The following is a 23396-nucleotide window of genomic DNA, read 5'->3' on the forward strand; positions in this document are numbered from 1 at the left end:
TGCTACAGAACTGCAACGACTTAAGCAAGCTGCACACAGGGAAGGGGCTCAAAACTCCTTAGGCTGCTATTTCATTTCCCTTCAATATAGTTTTACAGAGGCCAAAGAAAATACCCTCATTGCTGGTCTCAATCCCATCATTAATTACCTCTCCCCACTGTCCTTCATACTTGTTCCTGGCCTAAAGGTTGAGAAGGGAATTCTCTCTCCACTTTTAAGGTGCTTGGCACATGGATTCTAGCTTTGATCTATTCTCCATCCAGTTGCTTAAATATACCGTATTTTTTGCACCATAACACTCACTTTTTTCCTCCTAGAAAGTAAGGGGAAATGTCTGTGCGTGTTATGGAGGGAATGCCTATGGGTGGCGGGGGGGGGGGATCTGCTGCAGTTGTGAGCAGAGGATCCATGGTTCCCCTTCCTTCCCTCCTCCTTGGCTCGCTTTGAAACAGCAAAGCGGGAGAAGAGCCGCTGAGTGGGGAGGAGAGAGGGACAGAGAGCCTGCTTCTTTAAAGGAGCAAAGCGGGAGAGGAGAGGAGCCGCTTACACGAGTGTAAGCAGCTCCTGTCCGGTTGGTTCCTTTAAAGCAAGCAGGCTCTCTGTCCCTCTCTCCTCCCCACTCAGCTCACTACATAGCAGCAAAGTTTTTCAGCTCGCTAAGCCGGGGATGAGCGGGGGGGAGGAAGAAAAGCAGAGCCTGCTTGCTTTAAAGGAGCAAAGTGGGAGAGGAGAGGAGCCTTCTCCCCTTATACCCCTCTTCTTCATTATTAGCAGCATCCTTCTCCACCCACCCCACACGTGCTCCTTGTCCCTTGAGTGCTTTTCCTTCCCTCCCCACTTAAAACGTGGTTACAAAGCACGAATCCACATGGATCCTCAGGGTTTTTGCACTGGGTCACCCCAAGTTCAACATCAGATCACATAGCATGTCCATGGCCACATCTTGCACCAAAAAAATCACGCACCCACTGTTGCCTGGGGCCGCAGTGGTGCAAAAATGTGGTTACAAAGCATGGATCCACATGGATCCTCAGGATTTTTGCATTGGGCTACTTCAAACTCACTGTCAGATCACATGTCTGTGGCCACAGCATGAACCACAAAAATCATACATCCATTGTTTTGTTTAGAATATTTTTTTCCTTGTTTTCCTCCTCTAAAAACTACGTGCGTGTTATGGTCGGGTGCGTGCTATAGAGCAAAAAATACGGTACATTTTGTATTACCCTGTCCTATACTTGATAGCCACACTGTGATATATTAGTTAGTGTGTCAGACTAGCACTGGGGAGGTGATGGTTCAAATCTCCAAACCCCACCCTACCCCAACTTTGAAGATCATTGTGGCCTTGGGCCAGTCACTAACTCTCAGTCTAACCTGTTAGCATGGGGTGGGGAAGAAAGAAGAGACACACCTCCTTGACCTCTTTGGAGGAAAGGAAGGATATAAAATGTAACAGAAGTATCTAATTCAGGTCACTTATGTGCTGTGGCTTCCCACCTACTTGGCAACTCCCTGTTTTGCGGTCACAGACAGGCAAAAGAAGGTTCTTTTTATTGAACTTCCTGGTGGGCAGCTGTAGATGGCTAATGAGAACATTCAGCTTGCCGGGTCACAAGTTGTGCATGCCTGACCCAATTTGTATTTACGAGCCAACAACTCTTTATGATTTTCCACACCTGAGTGGTCACTTGCTTCCTAACAGAGCTGCGATTATCCTTATTTCTTCCTTTAAAAGCATAAAGAACCTTACCCAAGGTGTAAAAGGCTACAGCCCAACCAAATCAGTTAGTGTCACTGTGTAATTTTTCCAAGAGACACAACACTGCTTTGTGCTGGCACTTGCCATCCAAGAACAGGTCTGCAGCAGCACCTGGAAGAAGTCTTACCTGTGGAGGTGGGAAGCGCTGCTGAGAATATGCCGACTGCTGCTGCGACTGAGATTGAGGGTAAGATGCAGACTGTTGAGAAAGCGCCGAGGTAGCAGACTGCTGAGCTTGCTGCTGCTGGTAGGGTGACTGTGACTGCTGCTGGGAGTAGGGAGGCTGACTCTGTGGATGCTGCTGGGCAGCCGCTGACTGCTGAGGATACGGAGATGGAGATTGCTGATGTGGTGGCTGCGACTGCTGCTGGGAGTATGGGGGCTGGGATGACTGGAGCTGCGGAGGCTGAGACTGAGTTTGCTGTTGCTGATAAGAAGGCTGGGCGTGAGGGGTCTGAGATGGCGGCTGTTGGGCATAAGAAGGCTGCTGCTGCTGCTGGGGATGAGGACTCTGCTGGTTGTAATAGGGAGTCTGGCTCTGCTGCCCATATCCACTAGGTCCCTGCTGTCCATAAGGAGGGATCTATGCAAGGAAGAAAGAGAAAATGTAAGTGGAGACAGGGGCGTAGGAAGGGGGGGCGCCCTGGGTGCCATCGTGGAGGGGGGTGACAAATTATCAAGGAACAATTACTGCCCCACCAGGGTGGTTCATAAAAAAGTTGTTTTGAAAATGCCTGCTCCAAAGGTCTTATCTTACTACGCTAGGGATTATATAGTTATATATGAAATTTCAGGCATATCAGTTAACATCTTGACCCTCCTCCACGAAAATAGCTGTTTACTTGGCCATTTTCCTATGTCGTGAAGGCTGAAATTTCAATTTAGTGGAGCAGGGTCAAGATATTAACTGATATACATGAAATTTCAGATATAGCTGTATAACCCCTAGTTTAGTAAGATAAGACTGCTGGGCTTCCCAGGTCCTGGAAAGTCAGCCTATAGAATAACAGTGGTAACAATACATTGAAGACAAGTAAATATTTTTGGGGGGCGGGGGTCCCAGAACCCTAGCGCAACCATCTCAAAGAGGATAAAATGGGCGGACTTTGGTACTCTTTTGTCCTGTCCTCCCCCAATGTCTTTCTCTCTGAGCTGGCTCCCTGCCTGTTAAGTTACATGCGGGGAAACCTGTGTGGGGTTCCTCTCTGTGTAAAGTCTTCAAGCTGTTCTTGCGCGTGCCTGACAAATCTGCCCCATTGTCAAAATTTATCTTTTCCCCCACCTCCAGTCTCTGTCACTGTGTGTCCTGGCTAAGGGGAAAAACAGAAGATGGATGGCCATCAGGGATGGTCTAGTTGAGATTCCTGCATTGCCCCAGAAGTTTGGCTAGATGACCCTCAGGGGTCCCTTCCAACTCTACAATTCTCTGGTGCAGGCTTGTGCAGAGTTTTAGGTACAAGTTGGATGCAAGGGATGCATAGAATTGCAGCCCATCTTATGCACCATCAGCTCGGGAATAAGTCCCACTAATCATGATGAGACTAGATTGCTGCTGTGCAGTCCTGTTTTTTAAATAAATGTTTTCCTTTTCAGATAATACAGAGCATGGTGAAATCACAATAAATAAAACCTCCCCTTCAGTAGTTTCAAGCACTACTACAGGTTCCACATAATATCTGTACTGCATTATTTACTGTGACAGCACCAGCACTTTGGAACTCCCCGCCTATTGCAATAAAGCACGTGCCTTTGCTAGAGTCTTTTTGGGCACCTGCTAAAAGCATTCTTCTTCAGGCAAGCATACCTAGATGCTTAGGAAGTTGAAGTAATTTTAATCTTAATATTTTAGCTTTTGTATGTTCTAAAGTAGGATTGTTAATTTTTCTTGATTTTACTGCTGTGTTTTTTGTTTTGTTTTTGGGTAAACCACTTTGCAGGTTTTTTAAAAATAAATGTTATTAAATAAATAAACAATAAATATAAATAAAATAACACAAGCCTAAACACAATCCATCCTATAGATTTAAGTATTTGTCCACAGTTATCAGAGGCCCAGAATCCACATTCCTTTGTAAGAAAATATAAAATAATGTAAAACCATTTTTGGAGGCAAAAAATAAAAGGGGGGGGGGCGTTGACAAGAAATTTTCCGCACCGGGTACTACCTGACCTTCCTACGCCTCTGGGTGGAGATCCAAACAAAGTCTAATGCTACCCAGAAGGTTTAGGATTCTGTAAAGAACCTCTTTGCTGCTGCAGCTGGTTAAAGTATACTCAACAATAAATAACACACACTTTTTTGCTTATCTTGTGGCAACACTTCATCACACAAGAACTTCAGGCATTCTTGCCTATTACACTGGCATTTGGCCACTACACACAAACAGTAATTCTATGCATTTCAGATTTTTAACATCAATCCGCAATTCACTTCTCTTTACCTGCTGTGCATAAGAGACAGTGCCCATTGCAGTTTGTGTCCTGCTTAGAGTTCCCATTGGGTATCTCTGGGGAGTCTGAGGCCCATACGGCTGTCCTGGATATCCGTGGCCCTGCTGTTGCCCTGACTGAGGTCCCTGCTGTTGTGAGTATGGGTTGTTTCCTCCATAAGGCTGAGGTCTCATCTTCCCCATCTGATCCATTGGGCTGGATGGCTAGGAAAGAAAATTGTAAGATTTGTTTTAAATAGCAATTTGATATTTTGTAACTATATAAATGTTACAGTCTTACTCATGAAAGGCAGACTCATCAGTAAAAAGCAACAACATATAGACAAGGCAAAAGTCAAATACAATTCACTTAAAATTGCCAACATATAAAATTATCCATGAAGAAAATGAAAATCCTCAGTCAACTAAGGCATAGGCATCATATTGTAGGTCACTACACACTCCAAGGAAACTTCACCCCTCTAGAGTAAGTTACCTATTCCAAAATTTTATAGATGTTATTAGCATTAAAGACCAGTAGACAAGTGCCTGCAAGTTAAACAAACAGCTTTTAGGAGAACAGATTAACACTCATTACTTTCCTCACATTTGAGTTCAAATATAGTTAATATGATGCCAAGTAGTTTGACAAAAAAACAAAGCTTCAATTTCCAAAGCACCCAAAATTCCATATTTATGTAAGTGTCATTGATATTCTTTTCTTGAGGCAGACATGCGTCTACTTTCTGAGTGTTAACCATGTTTATCTTGACTAAAAAAAAGTGGGACCACCTCTGCCAACACTCTCACTTTTGTTCTGCCTGAAAATGCAGTATGTAATATTGAAATCCATATACACCAGCAAGTTCTGGTTTCAAAGGGCCAAGGGTCTGAAAGACCCCCAAATAGTAAAAGGTTTGGGTTTGTAATCACAGTAATAAAACATGGTGCCCCCTCCACAAATCTTTCATTACAGCCCACCGTTTTGTATCAGTTACCCTATTCTCAAAAATTCCACTTAAACTTTGAATTGGGTATTTATCAGTGCATGTTGATGTGAGGAACAGCTGCCAGAGTTGAATACAGGGAATGATATTATACAAGAGACAGAAGCTGTTACTGGCAGGAAAAAAAGTGATACTGGCTCATTTGCAAGAATACATCAGGATAAATAAGGAAATACCAAACCCTGACTGAAAAGCGCTGGAGATTCTCTTCTGGACTGACACAGGGGAAATCCTTTCAAAAGGAAACCACAGGAATAGATTATCATGATTGCACTTCAAAAGCTGAAGGTCCTTCCACAGACATACATAACAGAGAAAGCGCTACTCCTTGATCATTGAAACCCCAACCCCCTGCTTGCAACTCACCTACATTCAAAGAAATGAGAAGCAATCTCAAAATTGCCAATTCCATAGCACTTTTCCCAAAACCCACATCTGTACAAAGTGAGAAGCCTGATCACCACACAGATATTTACAGTTACTCTCCTTGCACTTTTATTTTGAATAGACAATTAGCAATACAACAGACTTCAATAGCTACTGGCCTAATTGGTCCCAATTCAGAATTCTCACCTCCAAACAGCCAGAGTATCAAATACAATAGCTTTCCTACAAGGGTATTACTAAAGCAGTACTGTGGAGAATGTAATTAACCTATGAAATGCCACTTTGCTCTCAGGTACAAGAGGGTCTAAATAGTTTAGAGGCAGAATTAACCTTTCCCCAATAATGCACTTGTAAAACATGTAAATGGAGCATGAGCAGTGTACTGTAAGTTATTTCTGTGTGAAGAGCAACTCTTCCCAAAATTTCTTAGTCCAACTTTGACAATTAAACATACGAGGTAACTGGAAATCTGATTTAAAATCAGATAGCATATTCATTCCCCATCTGCGGTGACCTGCTCATACACAAATACCACTATGCATAGGACTGAAATCTTTTGAAACATGTGTTAGCAGTGACAGGAAAAGAGCTTAAAGATTCTGTTCTTTGGCCCTCTTTGAGCAAGACCCACACCTTCCCAATTCCCACCTCTCTCACCTTCTACCTAGACCAGGGGTCCTCAAGCTTTTTAAACAGGGGGCCAGTTCACTGTCCCTCAGACACTGTTGGGGGCTAGACTAAAGAGGTGCCAGAAACATGCTCTTTTTCATGTATTTTTTTAAAAAAAACCAACAACCTTGTTTCAAAATAATAGCCAGGCGCTATCGGTAATAATATGTTACCTATACCTCACCTTTATACTTCATTTCTTCTGGGTTATTTTTGACCACTATTTACATGAAGATTCCCTTGTACAATAAACTGTTGTGATTGAGACTTCTCTTCTTGCTAATTCTATCTGCATTTGTTGCCTGTGTTTTTGGTGCTTCCCTAACTTTTAAGGCCGCCGCATGAGACCCGTGTGCGCAACAGGCCAGGGAGCATGGAGCCGGCCTGAGGGGAAGGGAGGAGGGGAAGGGCTGGCATGGAAGGGGTTCCTTCGCAACCGTCCCACCCTCCAGTGGCTTAAAGGGACAGCATGCCATTATCAAGCAGCCAAAGCCGGTGGTAGCAACCATGTTACCAGGGCTTTGTTACACACACACACACACACACACACACACACACACACACACACACTTTTACCTCAGGGCTCTTCCCGCCTGGCCACTTCTGAGCCTCAGGCCTTGTGGGCGGGCCAGGTTCAGGACCCTGGTGGGCCGGATCTGGCCTCAGACCGTAGTTTGAGGGCCCCTGGCCTAGACCCAAGGATAGTCAGTTGCTTCCTGGCTAAATGAAATATGTTTCAGCCACAGAACTAACAATGCTGTCAACTTTTCAGGGATCAGAAAACAATTGTTTCCTGGATAAAGAAAGCTTGCTATGACAGTGCCATAAATCTGGTTTCTGATAGCAAAAGAAAGCAAGGAGGCCTTTTGTTCAAGATTATTATAAAATTTCATGTCCTCACTGTTTACGATTTCCCCCATCATGTATCTATATACCTGAAATCCAGGGTAATTTACTTTTGTGCATTTGATGAATCGAAGAATTTTAGAGTTGAAAGGGATCCCAAGGGCCATGTAGTCCAACCCACTGTAATGCAGGAATTACAGCTAAAGAATCATTGACGGATGTTTTCCAACCTCATTTAAAAACCTCTGACAGAGAGTCCACACCTTCCAGGATAGTCCATTTCATGGTCAAACAGCTCTTACTGTGAGAAAGTTCTTCCTAATGTTTAGTCAGAATCTCCTTTGTTGCATTTGAATCAACTGCTTCGGGTTCTACTCTCGGAAGTCCACAAAATCTTATGCCATAATAAATTTGTTAAGTCTTTTAAGGTGTACAAGACCCTTCTTTGTTCTTGCTACAAGAGCGTAACACAGCTATCCCTCTGGAAATTGTTACAAGGTTATCATAGTTAATTGTTGAAATGAAGGCAAAAGGCAAAGGACTTTTAAAAAAGACTGTATATGTGCTGAGCAGAAGTAGAAATCAGATTCCTTGGATTATGGAGAAAATGAAAACCCCACCTTAGGTCTGGAATTCATTCCTGACCAGATTTGTCATCTGATTTATTATAATAATAATAAAAAAGTCTTGCTGGCTCTTTAACGGAGAGAAGCCCTAATTGATTCCCACAGTAATTAACCTGCATTTTACCTCAGAGTGTGCTAGTTAAGGAAGTCAGCACAGCTATTTATAACTCATCTCAAATTGAGGGCAGACTGCCTAAAATCTAACACATCCCAGCTGTACTCCTGTTTGAACTGGGGCCAAGGGAATTTTTTAAAGCAATCTTGGCACTGAATGAATGACACCAACACTATGAGAGCACGAGTGGTTGTGTTGTGGTGACGTAGCAGCGGAGGTGGAATGGGAAGGGGGGCAGTGTACTGTAATCCCTCTCCAGAGTGCTCTTAGTTCATAGGCCCCAACCCTCCGTCCCTGTACAGTAAAGCCAGGAACCACCCACTGAGAGCTAAACACAGGAAATGTGTTTTCCTCAAATGTCTTGAAGTGAGAAGCACATGGCTAATCTGCATAAAAGCAAAGCCACACCACCCCCGCCAGGAAGGTTAGCGCTGGCTCGTAATCTCTGACCAGGAGGCTGGCTGCTGGAGAGAACTTGGACCTGTGCCTGATAACCCAGAAAGAGTGGAGAGAACAGATGGGTAAGGACCCCAGCAGCAACAGCAACGGGTCACGTGACTCTCCACATGGCCTTGAAAGCACAAACTATTGTTTGGCCAACGGGGCTGCTGTACAAAAGACAGCAAAAATGCTTCCTATGCAGTTCAAGGAGAAGCAGCAGCTGCTCCAGTGGCGGCTTCTATTGGACCCTGCCACACTCAAGCTAGCTAGCAGAGAGGACAGAGACCACTGAACCCCTGGGACTTGGAAGCCACCAAACAGACGAAAGCTCTCACCAACAAAACACATATTTAATGCAGCTAGGCAAATGCACAGATGCAGCCTCCATCAGCTCCCCACAGCTGAACGCAGATGGGATCACAGGCCAAAGAAAGAAATTAGTTTTCTGTTCCATGTTGGGGCGGGGTGTGTGTGTTGTCTTCCCTGTGCTGTAAACACCACACTATTTCAAGTCAACAAAGGCACTCTCCTGAGATGCGGAGAACTGACCAGGCAACGTTTTAGGTACACATTGCTGAGTTTAAATATGAAAATAGCTTTAATCAGGGGAGTTATTGTTTCAGCAAAAGGCTACTAGCTCTTTGTTTTTAGAAGCAATTTCATAGTTTCAGCATTAGCTGAAATGTTGGTGGCATTCAGACGTACAGTGGTACCTCGGTTTTCGAACGTAATCAGTTCCGGAAGACCATTTGGCTTCCGAAACATTTGAAAATTGAGGCGCAAAGGACCGTCTGCAATTTCCATTGAGGAAATCGGAAACATGCAGCGGAAGCCATTTGACTTCCGAGGTGCATTCGAAAATGGAAGCACTTACCTCTGGGTTTTCAGCACTGAAAACCAAAACATTTGGCTTCTGAGACGCTCAAAACCGAGGTACCTCTGTAACACTTTTAGAATATGCTACAGCAAGCCTTAGGCCTGCATGCTCCCCCTTCCCTGCTTTTTTCTTCAGCATGGCCATGAGATCAGAAGCTTCTACAGTGGTACCTCTGGTTAAGAACTTAATTCGTTCTGGAGGTCTGCTCTTAACCTGAAACTGTTCTTAACCTGAGGTACCACTTTACCTATTGGGGCCTCCCGCTGCCGCACGATTTCTGTTCTCATCCTGAAGCAAAGTTCTTAACCCGAGGCACTATTTCTGGGTTAGCAGAGTCTGTAACCTGAAGCGTCTGTAACCCGAGGTACCAGTGTACTTTCCTTTCAGATTAACCATTGTTTAGTGTTACAACCCTAATCACGAGTTTATGAAGTTTCTTTGATTCAACAAGACGTAGTTAAGATTAACCAGTTTGTCCAAATTTGATCATCTTGACAAATTAAGATTAATCTAAAAACAGAAGTGAAAGCTTCCAAACTTCTCGTCTGGTCACACTGAAGGGGTGTGTGTGTGTGCAGGAGAAAGCACAAACTTAAGTCTCATGCTGACTCACCCGTCTAAACACTAGTCTATGGTATATCACTATAGCCGAGTGAGTTTATGAAGAGTCATGCTTCTAGGAAAGCACATGTGTTTTTGCTTGGCTCTAAAACTTGTTGTTCTCTCACTTAGCTTCAACAAATATAGTACTGAGTAGCAAGGGGCTATATCAGCTTAGGTAAAGGTAAAGGCACCCCTGACCATTAGGTCCAGTCGTGGCCAACTCTGGGGTTGCGGCGCTCATCTCACTTTATTGGCCGAGGGAGCCGGCGTACAGATTCTGGGTCATGTGGCCAGCATGACTAAGCCGCTTCTGGCAAACCAGAGCAGCACACGGAAACACCGTTTACCTTCCCGCCAGAGCGGTACCTATTTATCTATTTGCACTTTGACATGCTTTCGAACTGCTAGATTGGCAGGAGCAGGGTCCGAGCAACGGGAGCTCACCCTGTCACGGGGATTCGAACCGCCGACCTTCTGATCAGCAAGTCCTAGGCTCTGTGGTTTAACCCACAGCGCCTTAACCCTTGCTAAAGGCACTACTTGCTGAAGGTATCTCTAGTTAAATCAAGTTGTTCTCCAACAATTCTTTATATTGCTCTGTGAGATCAGGAACTGCTTATTTGGAATTTCCCAAAGAGGACCACATACATGCAGGAAGAACCAATGTTAGAAACTGGGGTAGAAAAGCTGGGAGCCAAAACAGAATGTTTAGTTGCCCGGGGGGGGGGGGAGGGTAGGCAACACTTTTTATTTATCATTTTTATAAGCATGAATTAATAATCAGTTCACCTAAGTGACACATTTTATTTTGGTGTTTACAATAAAATATTGGTACCATACTTCAGTTTTCAAAACACTTTCTTTATTGTTAACTCCTTAACACATAGTCTAACCTTAAGATATATGTTGATGCTTCCCATCACATACATTTCAGTAATCCTTGAGTGTCAGCCAAGCACAAAAAATGGCACCCAGACTTTTTGAGGTGCTCACAAATGGTGAGTCTTTAGGCACAAAATGAGCCTGGGGCTATGCTAATTTCAAACCCTGGGAAGAACACATCAAATTCCAATGAAGAGACAATACATTCTTTAAAAAATATTTTCCCACAGCAGAATCCTCAAGTGGAAGATCCCTCCAGAGTCTGGCAGACACAAGTCAGATGTTGGGTCAAGGTTACCTCTTAAGATTCATGGCTGAGGTTTCAAACCAAGTCTAATACACTCCTCCTTCAATCCACTTCTAGCCACTCTGAAGACTGGAGAAGGGACCCACATAAGAATATTGGGGGGGGGGAGGCATGGCTTTGTTTTTTGCAGTCTTCAGATGAGGACTAGACCATATGGAAAATGAACAAGATTTCACCTGGATTTATACTCTGGGTGTGATGACAGTACGGGGGGAAGGGGGCCACTGGAGGAATCTACAGTACATCCAATTTATCCAAGAAAGTAACTTAATTAAAATGTTATAGAAGATGTCATTAGTGTCTTGTGCAGCCTACACTGCAGCTTTATAAAATTGTTGTTAGTACAGAATCAGGAAATTGTAGTTATTCCAGATTAATATGCCCAAAATACAAAGGTACGGGTTTGCGGTACTCCTTTTATTTCATGCTCTTTTTGGAATGATTAATTGCCTCCATTTTCAAAAGGCCAAAAAAGACACTTGAAATAACCCACGGGAATCAAAACAGCAGCAAAAAAAGTGGGAAAACACCACATTATGCTTTTTGAATTTTATCGTGCTGACAATATACACAATTCATTTTCAGATTTCTGAACTTTTAAAAAACAAAAAAGTGCCTAGACATTCCCTTGCAGAGCCAGTAACTAGGTTTATGGGGCCATTTGGCGAATAGCTTTTATTTCTGGGTTTCTAACGCTGCTTTCCACATGGCTGCTTAGCATGTATGTCTTTATATGTATGAACCTGTAGCCAACTGGTTCCTGTGGTAACTGGAAGCCCTAACACTTTAGACCCACCCAAATCCCATCTTCGGGTTAATCTCACAACTATAAGTATTTTCAAGTTTTCGTGTTTGTCACAAAGCCTTAAGTTGTGTCCACCCAGCACCACCTATATGGAAAAGATTGACCACAGCTCGCAAGAATTAATTGGCAACATTGCTAGTATTGCACTGCAGTGGCAGACTTTGGGCTTTCAAATTTCAGCAGCACCCTGTGCAAAGCCAAATTCTGGCACCCCCACACCTCTCACCTTCTGTTCTAAGGCATTGTTGTGGGGGGGGGCTGTAGCAGCCTTTTGGCTCAGTGCAGGTGAACCAGTCATGCTCCCCTAAATCTGCCTATGTGCACTGCACCTATGAGAACATAGGAAGGATCTGTTGGGTCAAGCCAGCGGCCCATCAAGTCCAGTATTCTGTTCTCAGAGGGGCCAACCAGTTAAATATGGGAAGCTCACAAGCAGGACTTGAGCACAACAGCACTCTCCCTTCCTGTGGCTTCCAGCAACTGGTATTCAAAGCATACAACCTCCAAAAGTGGAAGTAGCTACAAGCAACTCTTGGCAAGGTGGGCACTTGTAAAAAGGTATAACTTCCAAGCCATGCTACCAGTACCTCTTGTCTATAGCAGTGCTTGTAGGACAAATAAGCAAGACTAGGTAGAATTAACTGAGTGTAAGCTTATTGGGGGAGACCTCTCTTTTGTTACTGTGAAAAGCACCACACACATTAACTAGGCATATAATACTTGGCCATGCTCAGTAGGCATTCCCTTCAAACAAACTGAGCCAAGCCATGCCAGGCACAGTTCTATTTATTGTATGCGGGAATACAGCTTCACACAACTATGAAATGTGGGTGGGATTTCTCCAGATAGTAGCACTGGAAAGTAGACAATGATTCTGCAGTATTTCTCAATCAGGAATGGATCTGCCTATTTCCATCCCATGTCACTTTCACAGTTAGAATCATAGAATCATAGAATCATAGAGTTGGAAGAGACCACAAGGGCCATCGAGTCCAACCCCCTGCCAAGCAGGAAACACCATCAGAGCACTCCTGACATATGGTTGTCAAGCCTCTGCTTAAAGACCTCCAAAGAAGGAGACTCCACCACACTCCTTGGCAGCAAATTCCACTGTCGAACAGCTCTTACTGTCAGGAAGTTCTTCCTAATGTTTAGGTGGAATCTTCTTTCTTGTAGTTTGGATCCATTGCTCCGTGTCCGCTTCTCTGGAGCAGCAGAAAACAACCTTTCTCCCTCCTCTATGTGACATCCTTTTATATATTTGAACATGGCTATCATATCACCCCTTAACCTCCTCTTCTCCAGGCTAAACATGCCCAGCTCCCTTAGCCGTTCCTCATAAGGCATCGTTTCCAGGCCTTTGACCATTTTGGTTGCCCTCCTCTGGACACGTTCCAGTTTGTCAATGTCCTTCTTGAACTGTGGTGCCCAGAACTGGACACAGTACTCCAGGTGAGGTCTGACCAGAGCAGAATACAGTGGCACTATTACTTCCCTTGATCTAGATGCTATACTCCTATTGATGCAGCCCAGAATTGCATTGGCTTTTTTAGCTGCCGCGTCACACTGTTGGCTCATGTCAAGTTTGTGGTCAACCAAGACTCCTAGATCCTTTTCACATGTAGTGCTCTCAAGCCAGGTGTCACCCATCTTGTATTTGTGCCTCTCATTTTTTTTGCCCAAGTGCAATACTTTACATTTCTCCCTGTTAAAATTCATCTTTATCTAGTTGATCACCACTAATTCCACTTTGTCCTGTTTCTATATTATTTTTAAAAATAATAATAATAACCCACATTTATATGTGTGTTGATTGTATTTGTACTTCAAAATATGCATTGGGCAGAGAATGGTGTCACAATATTTGAAGTTGTGTAAAATTCAGTGGGCAGCTAGGTAAATCTACACATTGATCCAGCATCTCTACTGTCAGAAGCAGCGCGAGTTCTTTAAAGGATTAATAAAAGTGACAGTATAATATCTAAATATTGGGTGAAAGGAAGAAAAGAACAAGAACCACATATACTTCAGATACAGTATAGGTTAGAAATATGAAGAGGTCATAAATACAGTGGTGCCCCGCAAGACGAACGCCTCGCAAGGCGGAAAACCCGCTAGACGAAAGGGTTTTCCGTTTGGGAGGCGCTTCGCAAAACGAATTTCCCTATGGGCTTGCTTCGCAAGATGAAAATGTCTTGCGAGTTCCTGCGGGTTTTTCCCCCTCCCCCCCCTTTTCTAAGCAGCTAAGTCGCTTATCAGCTGATCAGCTAAGCTGATAAGCCGCTAAAAGCCGCTAAACCGCTAATAGCGGTAATCCGCTAAGCTGTCAATGGGCTTGCTTCGCAAGACGAAAAAACCGCTATACGAAGAGCCTCACGGAACCGATTATTTTCGTCTTGCGAGGCACCACTGTACTAGGGCTATTTTCACACCAAACCCCAATTTTAAAGGTCTTAATTAAGTCTTTTTTGAAAATGCATTTCTCCTTCCTCATACACAAGAGAATGCCTCTTCTAAGATTGTGCATATCGCCTGTGGTTAAGTACCTGCATTAGAAAACTCAGTTTAAAAGAAATTTACTAATTAAACAGAGGTAGCCTTTAAAAAAATGAAAATTTTTCATCTAACCAGTTAACTGATTAAAATAAACTGAAATGAATTAAGTAATAATGAATTAACATCAGCTAGATCACTCTGGTATCTGACACATTTTTCCTTTACTAATGTTGTACATTTCAAGAGGACTAAAGACACAGAATTATGATTGCCACTAGTGATAAAAGGAGATACTGGATGTGAATAGCCTCTCTTACAGGAACTAGTATCAGAAGCATCACACCAATGTGTCTTGATTGTGCTAATGGCTCCCCTCCCCACCCCCCACTTGTAGTATGAGGCTTTCCCATAAACTGCAGTAGCTGTAATTGCTGCTGTCATGCCTGAATAACACAAACTACCAACGTTGTTGTTAATGTGTACACACACACACACACACACTGTAAGGAATGAACGTTAACAGAAAACCATTTCTGAGCTATAGCCTATCCAACCAGAAGTTTGTTGATAATATACGTAGAGTCCTTTTGCAAGTCCTTCCTGTCTAATGAATAAGTCTGGGATAGCTGTCTAGACACACAATAAAAGATGATTAACAGAAAAGGCATTTCACATGGCTATAACTGAACTTCAACCAGATTTCAAGACCATAATGAAATACAGAAGTATGGTAGTTCAACCAGTCTACTTTGCAGCCCAAGCAGCATAACAATTCACTTAAGTTATATGAAGCCCCTCCTGTTCCAAGTTGATCCACCTCAACATCTAGTTGTGTTATGTTTCCTATCAGGCGATATCCAACAATAGCCATACACAGAGCAGATCCAATAAAATCAATGGCTCTACACGTGAGTATGACTGGGTTAGAAATATACAGCTAATCCCAAAGAAGCCATCACATTTTTAAAAAGAGGAGAAAAATCACAGTGAAGCAGTGGAGACCCAAAAGTGCTAAGAGCTAAGATGAGTAATGTGGCTGTGGATCCACTGGAGGCACTCAGCAACCTGGGAGTAGAACATCAAAGATAGGACTGTACACTATTAGCATGATTACTGGAGTAAATAGGCCGTCAGTACAGTGGGGTAGGGGACAAGGAATATACATATACTTTAGGCCTTTAGTGGAGTCTAAAAAATCAGTTGGCAGAAGTGACAGTTCACACATGGCTTTTAAGAAATCTGAAGTTCCCAAAAGGAACAAGAAGTGCCCTACTGGGTCAGGTCAGTAGCCATATAGACAGGCATCCTGTTCTCACAGTAGTCAACTAGATGCCTATGGGAAGCCTGAAAGCAGGACATGAGTGCAAAAGCACTGTCCCCTCTTGAGATTCCCAGCAACCTGTATTCAGAAACATACTGCCATAGGCAGTGGAGGTCAAGCAGAACTATCATGGCTGGTAGGAAAGAAAAAGGTGGAGGGTCAACTGTGACAGTCACAGCAACAGTCAGGAAAAAATCCAAACCAGAAAGGTCACACAAGCAATACTTAAGAGAGGATGAGATTAAGAGTGGCAATAGGTGAGGAAGTCATTCCAAAGGATGGAAATCAAGTTGGAGGGGAGGTAGCAAGAGGCTACTCAGTCACAGACAATCACAATGCAAATGCTGAAGCCACCAAGGAGCTCGTGAAAACATTTAAGAGAAAGGCAGCATACCAAGCATCAAGGCCTGAAATAAAGAAAGAGAAGGGGAGTCATGAGGCCAATACAACCAATGCAGAGATGCAAAAGGGAAGTGGAGATCTATAAAAGCAGCTTAATGGTTGAGAAACAATGGAAGGGTAGAGACCTGGGAGCACTTAGCCAATGCTCTCACCATGTTTGGGGGGCAGTATACTTATGAGAAAACTAAAAACAAAGAATGACAGCAACTTTTGCAGGGTGAGGAGAAAGGGGGGGGATCTAGATAAGAGCAAAGTCTTGAAGAAATCATGGGTTGGGGGAGATAACTGCTTTTTGGGCAACTCAATTCCAGCAGCAGCAGAAAAGAATCCAGATGGCAGCTAGGGAAGCAGAGTGGTTGACTGCTGTGGTGCTAAGAGACAAATTAGCAGAATACCAAAGGTAAGAATTGGGACACATATAGTGCAGGACTTTGAGAATGGAGAGGAATGCAATGCAGTGTCAGGGAAATGGGAGCCCTAAGGAATCAAATCCTCCTCCTGTAGCATGCAAGCTACCTCAAAAGCTGCAAAATTGGGTGAGGGGCCAGCCTGCCTAGGAAGGCCACAAGGGACAAGAGCTAGAGTCTCATTCCCACCTTCCAGCAAAAGCAATTTCCCAATCTTTATATCAATGTTTTAGAAACAGTCATCTGAACTGAAGTTCCCCCTTGAACTTAGTTGATGCTGAGCCAACCCATCTCCCTCAGCCTTGTCTTGCAGGGCATGTATTCCATACTATCAAAGTCCTTTAGTTTTCATGCTACTGGTCCCCAGTGGAAACTCAAAATTGTCCCTGACACCCAGACTGCCATCAAGGAAAGACATCAGTCACATTAAGGCAGAATGGAAACAGAGTACTACACCAAGGCCAAAACTGTGTCAACTAGTGCTAACACCCTACACGCTCAAAGCACCATCTCCTTGTAGATATAAAATAGTTTACTATTAAGGCCCTACTCAAGGGTTCCCAAAGTCTTAATCCTGCCCTCCTTCCTTCACTCTTTTCATTCACATCCAAACAAAAGCCAGGTCCAGGGGAAAAAACAAATCAAAAAGCAACTAACTGCTATCATTAATGGACTGTGTATTTGTAAAACACTATTAAACAGCCTCACAGTCTTTACTAACTTTTTCATTAAAAGTTACTACCCATTGAGCTCCTTACTATTTACAGTTCAAGCTCAAATCAGCTTTGTTCCATTCTGAGTAGACCCAGGTTAGTCATGCCTATTAATTTCAATGGGTCTACTCTGAGTAGGGATAGCACTGAATACAACCCAGTGGTTTTGTATCAGATAATCCAACTTGGGGTCAAATATATATCCAACACACCTGCAAGTGTAACAACTAGTGCCAACTCAGCTGATTTAACTCCAATATCCTATGGGCTTGGCATATGCTGCTTTTGTAAAATTTCACATGGAATAAATTTTCAGTGACATGAGGGGAGCCAGAATATTGCAGTGGTTACACTGTCAGACTAGCTCTTACAAGACCAGGGTTCAAATCCCAATTTCGTCATGAATCTCACTGAATTGTCTTCGGCAGGTCACAGTCTCTTGGCCCAACAGGGTTATTGAATGGGTAAAAAGGAGAAAGGAGGAGAACCCTGTATGCTGTACTGAGCTCCTAGCAGGAAAGACAGGATGCAAGCAATGTAAACTACAGTATAAACAAAACCAAAAGCCTTCTCCGTTTATTTTAAAATGCCGTATTATAGCAAAAGCTTCTATTTGTGGCAAGAAGCACACACCAACCATCTACATATCAGTTCAGATGGATTAATTGGACTGCTTATAAAAGCAAAGTTAGCAACACCAGGAGTTGTTCAGCAAGGAGAGGGATCCCTGGCTACAGATGAATAGATACTGAAATTCATATTACGCTAATGCCAGGGGGAAAGGAGGAACAGCCGATGCTGCAAACCTTCCAGTAGGATAAGAACAAGTATAGCAGGAAACCATAATACTAGGAGGCAGAGCCAATTTCAATTCTTATGATGATAGCAAATTCTGAAGCAGAGCTCTCTGGATGATTTTCAAACACCATGGGTCACATCTACCCACCATGGGTAACAGTTTCACTAGATAGAAGAAAAGGACAACTTTGGGTTAAGGTCATCACACCAGACACTCATCAAGGAATAACTTTGAGGGCAACGTTCAGTACTTCTATCAAGTTTGTATACATGCAGCATTTCATTGTTTCTTATAACAACCATGCAACTTAGGCCATTATTCCAATACTCAGACAGCGGGAGTTGCTTGCCTAAGACTGCCCAGCAGGATCAGGGCCACATGAAGTACAGTAGTGGTCTCCAGTTTTCAATTCAAACTCTTGTAGCCAATATAGTAAAGAATTTGGAATGTAAAGAAATGTAATTGTTTACAATTCTGTTCTTTGCAGTTACTTTCTTTTGAGGCAGCAAGCAGAGCAAAAATATTTTGTTTTCATTTGCCAATCACATGCTTCAAAAAAGCCTCAGGGCAGCTGTATGTGTGTAGCATTTTACATTGCACAATCTTTCATTGTAAGAGTGTTTTGCATATTATTTTGGTATTGTGTTAAGGGATGTCATTGTTAGATACTTTTGAATAAAAAGTGGGGTACAAAATGTTAAACTGAAATGGAATTAAACTTATTACATCAATCAGTATTTTGAAATCAGGTTTTCACTCCTGTAGCCAGTGGCTACAAAGAAGAACAATCACAGCAAACCACCACAAACAACTAAAACCCCACCTTCTCCACTTTGTTAAGATAATGTATGTTCCACGTGATCAGTTAAGATGAAACTTTAAAGTGAAGTTTTTTTAAAAAAAAAGTGAATACAGTGGTACCTCTGGTTACGAACGGAATCCGTTCCAGAGGTCTGATCGTAACCAGAAACCGCTCATAACCTGAGGCAGTGAAAGTATGCCTCCAGCTGCACACCTGCCTCCTGCTGGGCATGTGCCTCTGGCGTGCAATTTCCGCTCACATCCCAGGGCAAAGTTTGCAACCCGGAGTGGCTACTTCTGGGTTACCGGAGCTCATAACCCGCAGCGTGTGCAACCAGAGGCATTCGCAACCAGAGGTACCCCTGTAGATGAAGTGCCCTTTTATGTGAGAGAGCAAATCAAACAAAATTTGAGGCCTATAGAAATAAATTAGCACCTCCTAGAACAATACAGTGGTACCTCTAGTTACGAACTTGATTCGTTCCGGAGGTCCGTTCTTAACCTGAAACTGTTCTTAACTAGGTGTGCTTTCGCTAATGGGGCCTCTTGCTGCCGCTGCGCTGCCGGCACACGATTTCCGTTCTCATCCTGGAGCAAAGTTCTCAACTTGAGGTAACTCTTCCAGGTTAGTGGAGTTTGTAACCTGAAGCGTTTGTAACCTGAGGCGTTTATAACTCGAGGCACCACTGTACTTTGTTCTAGGGCATGGACAGCCAACATGGTACCCCTCCAGATGTTGGACTAAAAGTCCTAGCAACACTGCCAATTGTCAGGGATGGGATTTGTAATACAATAACATCTGGATGGCACCAAGTTGGTTATCCCTGTTCTACAGGATGCGATGTCATTCCCATACTGTATCACTGCAAGATACGGCACAACCATGCACAGATATTAACTATGCTAGGGTATGGGGAAAGAATTTCTCACTACAGAATCAGGAGTCATTTCCCAAGCTTTTCCTGTAGTAGCAAACAAGAGCTAAGAACCACTACTGTTGAGCCAGTATGTTCCAGTCAAAGAGCCGAAGACTTGGATTCTACTGCTGTTAAGAACTCACCTAAGTGTTCTGGGACAAATCTCACTCTGATAAAATGAAAAAAGTGGACTACCATGAAGACAGAAGAGATAGAAACACTAAAGTACTCTGCACAGACAGATCCTTAACAAGGCACTGCAAGACCTGCAGACTACGTGACAAATCAGACATCACCCAATACTATAAAGCTCGTAGAAATATTTCCCATATTGACTAATTCAGAGGCAAACACCTTTTAATAGTTAAGATTTCTTTTCTAGGGGAAGACAGGTCTTCTAGAGATTCCACAGTGAGGCCACTGTTAAGCTTGGTATTCCTGTTTAATTATTTACATCAAGTTAATAAATGCCAGTTATTTCTCTTATACCATCAAGTTAATAAATACCAGTTATTTAATCCTACAGCCATCTGGCCTAAATTCACCAACCTTCATTCAGGAAGCATGACTTGCAACACGAAGTATGAACGAAGCCCATTGCATACAGTTGGACTTTCTCCATTATACAACTCAGATGCTGTTAGACCATCTTCAGCAACAACTTTGGGTGTATTTAGGCCCCAGACACCCCATGACAACCAACCAAATTCTTACTTGTCGGGGGACATCTCATGATGTGTACTCCTAGCACCTCCTCTGTCCACCCAATGAAGCAGGCTCTTGTATACAAAGGCTCATGCTACAGTAAGTTAGCCTTTAACTGTGCCACTGTACTCAGTTTTACAAGTCAAAAAGAGTAGCTGAAATTAGGACTGAGATATTCTCAGCTAGAAGCAAAGTGTTCTGTATTAAGCTTTCTGCAGACAACTGCAAGATGTATTCACCAAGCAATGCCTTCCACCCCCACCATGTCAGTGGAAAAGAAAATATTTGCCTTGTTTGGTTAAATGTTATAAATATGGCACAGTTCATCCCAAAATCATCCCCTCTATTTCCAGTGTTTGGTGGGGAGTGCCTATGAAGTCACAAACACCTCCCTCTTGTGGGGGAGGGGTTGCTATCAGCAGGCTAGTGCAAACCTTGAGGCCTGAAAAAGTGCCAAAAGAAAAAATATTTAGGAAAACCCCCCATAGAGGGAGAACTCCCAAAACAACCCAATGTGGACCAACCATGATCAGTCAGAATGTCAAATGTTCAAGAAATGGGGATAGAAAGATAGAAAATTGAATGGGGATGAAGTACTATGGAGAAGGGCATGGCTGGCAACCTGAAGAGGAGTACTCTACCCTGCAACTTTTTGTTATAGGCCACACTTGTATTGAATACTAGCAGGGAGTGCTGGGGCTCCTGGGGAATTTTTAGAAACCAAAAACTATTTTGAGTTTGTTTTTTTAAAGTGTAATTTGTGAGTTTGGGCATGCCATTCCAAAAAGTGGGTAAAGTCACACCAATTCCACATTTCAGTCTACCATATTGAATCAAAATGGCACCTGGCATCCAAACATTGACAAAAATCATCACTCACACCCTGAATTCTCAAGCCAGGTTTGGTGACAATATCTTAGGAGGTGGTCAAACCTATGCCCCAAAATGAGCAGTCACACAAAGTCATGTTTCAGTCCGCCATCTTGATCCAAAATGGTGATGGCACCTAAACATCAACACAGGCCCCCACCCCCACCTCAGAAACCCTTGTGCCAAGTTTGGCGGTGGTATCTCGAGAGGTGGCCGAACCTATGCCAACAACTGGGCGAAGTCACACTGAATGTACATTTCAAACTGCCATCTTGATTCAAAATGGCAACCAAAGTCCAAATGCTGACGAAGACCAGTGTCCCTGCCTTCAGAACCCTCAAGCACAATTTGGCAACTATATTTAGGAAGCACCCAAAACTACAGAGAACAAATGGACAAATTACTTTCCAAAATACACAGTAGATAAATATGTGGATGGAGCTACAACCTGGCATAGCATCACAGGCACAGGAATCCAACCCCCATCTCCAAGGAAGGCAGAGCCTGTAATGTTCAAATTTTATTTTCATGAACTTTTATCTGAGATAATTGCAAAGTTTAACCAATTTTGAATATTTTCAAAGTTCCACCTGACAACCACAAGCGTACTTCTCTTTTCATGGGGAAACACTGCCCTGCCAAATGAATTTTGCTTCTGGAAAGTTTGGAACATCCTATGAATAGTTGCCAGGAAATGGTCCTAACGAATTCAAAGGTACCTGCCTCCTAGTAACTGCAATCTTGGTCTTCAAATAAATGGCCATGGTCCGTGTGGCCAATCTGTTTTGCAACATGTACTAATGAACCTTGAAACAAATGGTGAATGAAAATTAAGTACATTTATCATATAATATTAATATTGAATCTAACAGTGTTATAACTAAGAAATTCAACCTAGTAAAAGTGAACTTGAGAGGACAATATACTTTCACCGTGTGGAAAGTATGAAGCATTTTATGTTTTTCCAAGCCAGTGTTCACTCCTTAGCAGTCATACAGACCATTTCTTTCATCTCTGTTAATTCCTTCCACTCCATGAACCTCCTAGGAAAGAATCAATATGAACTTATGGAGGTAATCTGTACAAAGAAAAGACTGTCAGACCCCACCCCTACCCCAATTCAGCAGGCAGTACCATGGCTGAACACCTCTGCTCACTCAAGAGAGAGCAAATAATTTGACAGTGACTGCTATTATGCTTGGTGAACATATTAATATCGAAGTTGTTGGACGACAGGACTTGTCACGTATTTGGCAAGAAGCTCCTACAGCACTAACATATAACACACTTCGCTAGATCACTGGCAACTTCCTAAACTACTATCTAGGTTCTTCAAAGCACCAACTAACACCTTCATATCTGAATTTCAGACAACCAAGTATAACCTGCCAACAAATCCATAAATAAAAAGGTCCAACTGCTAAAACACCATCACTGGACTTGGATTAAATTCCAAACATATGTCTGTGTGCATCTTAAGTTCCCCAACAGGGAAATTTGTATACTGAATCACATGGTTATTGGAAAGGAATATATTGAAATCACACAGCTTGAATATGTTCTCAAATATCTTCCATAGAAACTAGACGTTTTCTTAAGATTACTGCACAATTTCACTCAGGAGCACTTGATTCCTCTAGAAGCAATGTTACAATTGTTACCAAAGTTGCCTCACTAAACTGCTGAGCAATGCCAAGACCTGCAAGTCCAGGTGCATAGAGAAATATGAATCCCTCCCCAACACATACCTAATTATATCACATGGGCAGATCACTACACCTTTTTGTAACAAGCAATACATTAATCCCAAGAGAAGCAGTTCTTCCTGTTCCAGCCTTGTTGGTGCTTATTCCACCCTCTGTGTGCCTCATAAGGCAAGTTTGGGCATTATTACTTTAAACACAGAGCATAAAGAAAGAAATGCACTAAGGAGGAATGACCTTGTAGTTCAGGCACAGGACTAGAAATCAAAGGCCTAGCTTCTGTCCCTAGTTGTTGGAACAGACACACCACCATTTTGGGAAAGCTAAAGCTTCTTTGTATATAGAAGTAACATGCAAGAAGAACATTGAAAACAGAAACAAATAATGTCTAATACAGAATAAGCTTTCACTGGCAAAAAAAGCCACTAACCAAATGTTTCTGTGTGAATTAAGTTTCACAACTGAATTAATAGATTTGTAACTTTGGAAGAGCTGCACTATTCAGC

General features: G+C 42.8%; 1 protein-coding gene across 3 annotated transcripts in view; it reads right to left on the reverse strand.

Annotated features, from left to right (window-relative positions):
* The window catches only part of ARID1A (AT-rich interaction domain 1A), a 101632-nt gene that overhangs the window by 60993 nt on the left and 17243 nt on the right, over positions 1 to 23396 (reverse strand). For all 3 annotated transcript variants that reach the window (XM_053398676.1, XM_053398675.1, XM_053398677.1), the window contains exons 2-3: positions 4204 to 4416; positions 1890 to 2345 (exon numbers count right to left, since the gene is read on the reverse strand). In XM_053398676.1, coding sequence (XP_053254651.1) covers positions 1890 to 2345; positions 4204 to 4404 — 657 coding nt within the window. In that variant the 5' untranslated portion in view covers positions 4405 to 4416. The remainder of the gene's footprint in view (positions 1 to 1889; positions 2346 to 4203; positions 4417 to 23396) is intronic.

The sequence above is a fragment of the Podarcis raffonei genome, chromosome 8 (assembly GCF_027172205.1).
Source record: "Podarcis raffonei isolate rPodRaf1 chromosome 8, rPodRaf1.pri, whole genome shotgun sequence".
Classification (NCBI taxonomy): domain Eukaryota; kingdom Metazoa; phylum Chordata; class Lepidosauria; order Squamata; family Lacertidae; genus Podarcis; species Podarcis raffonei.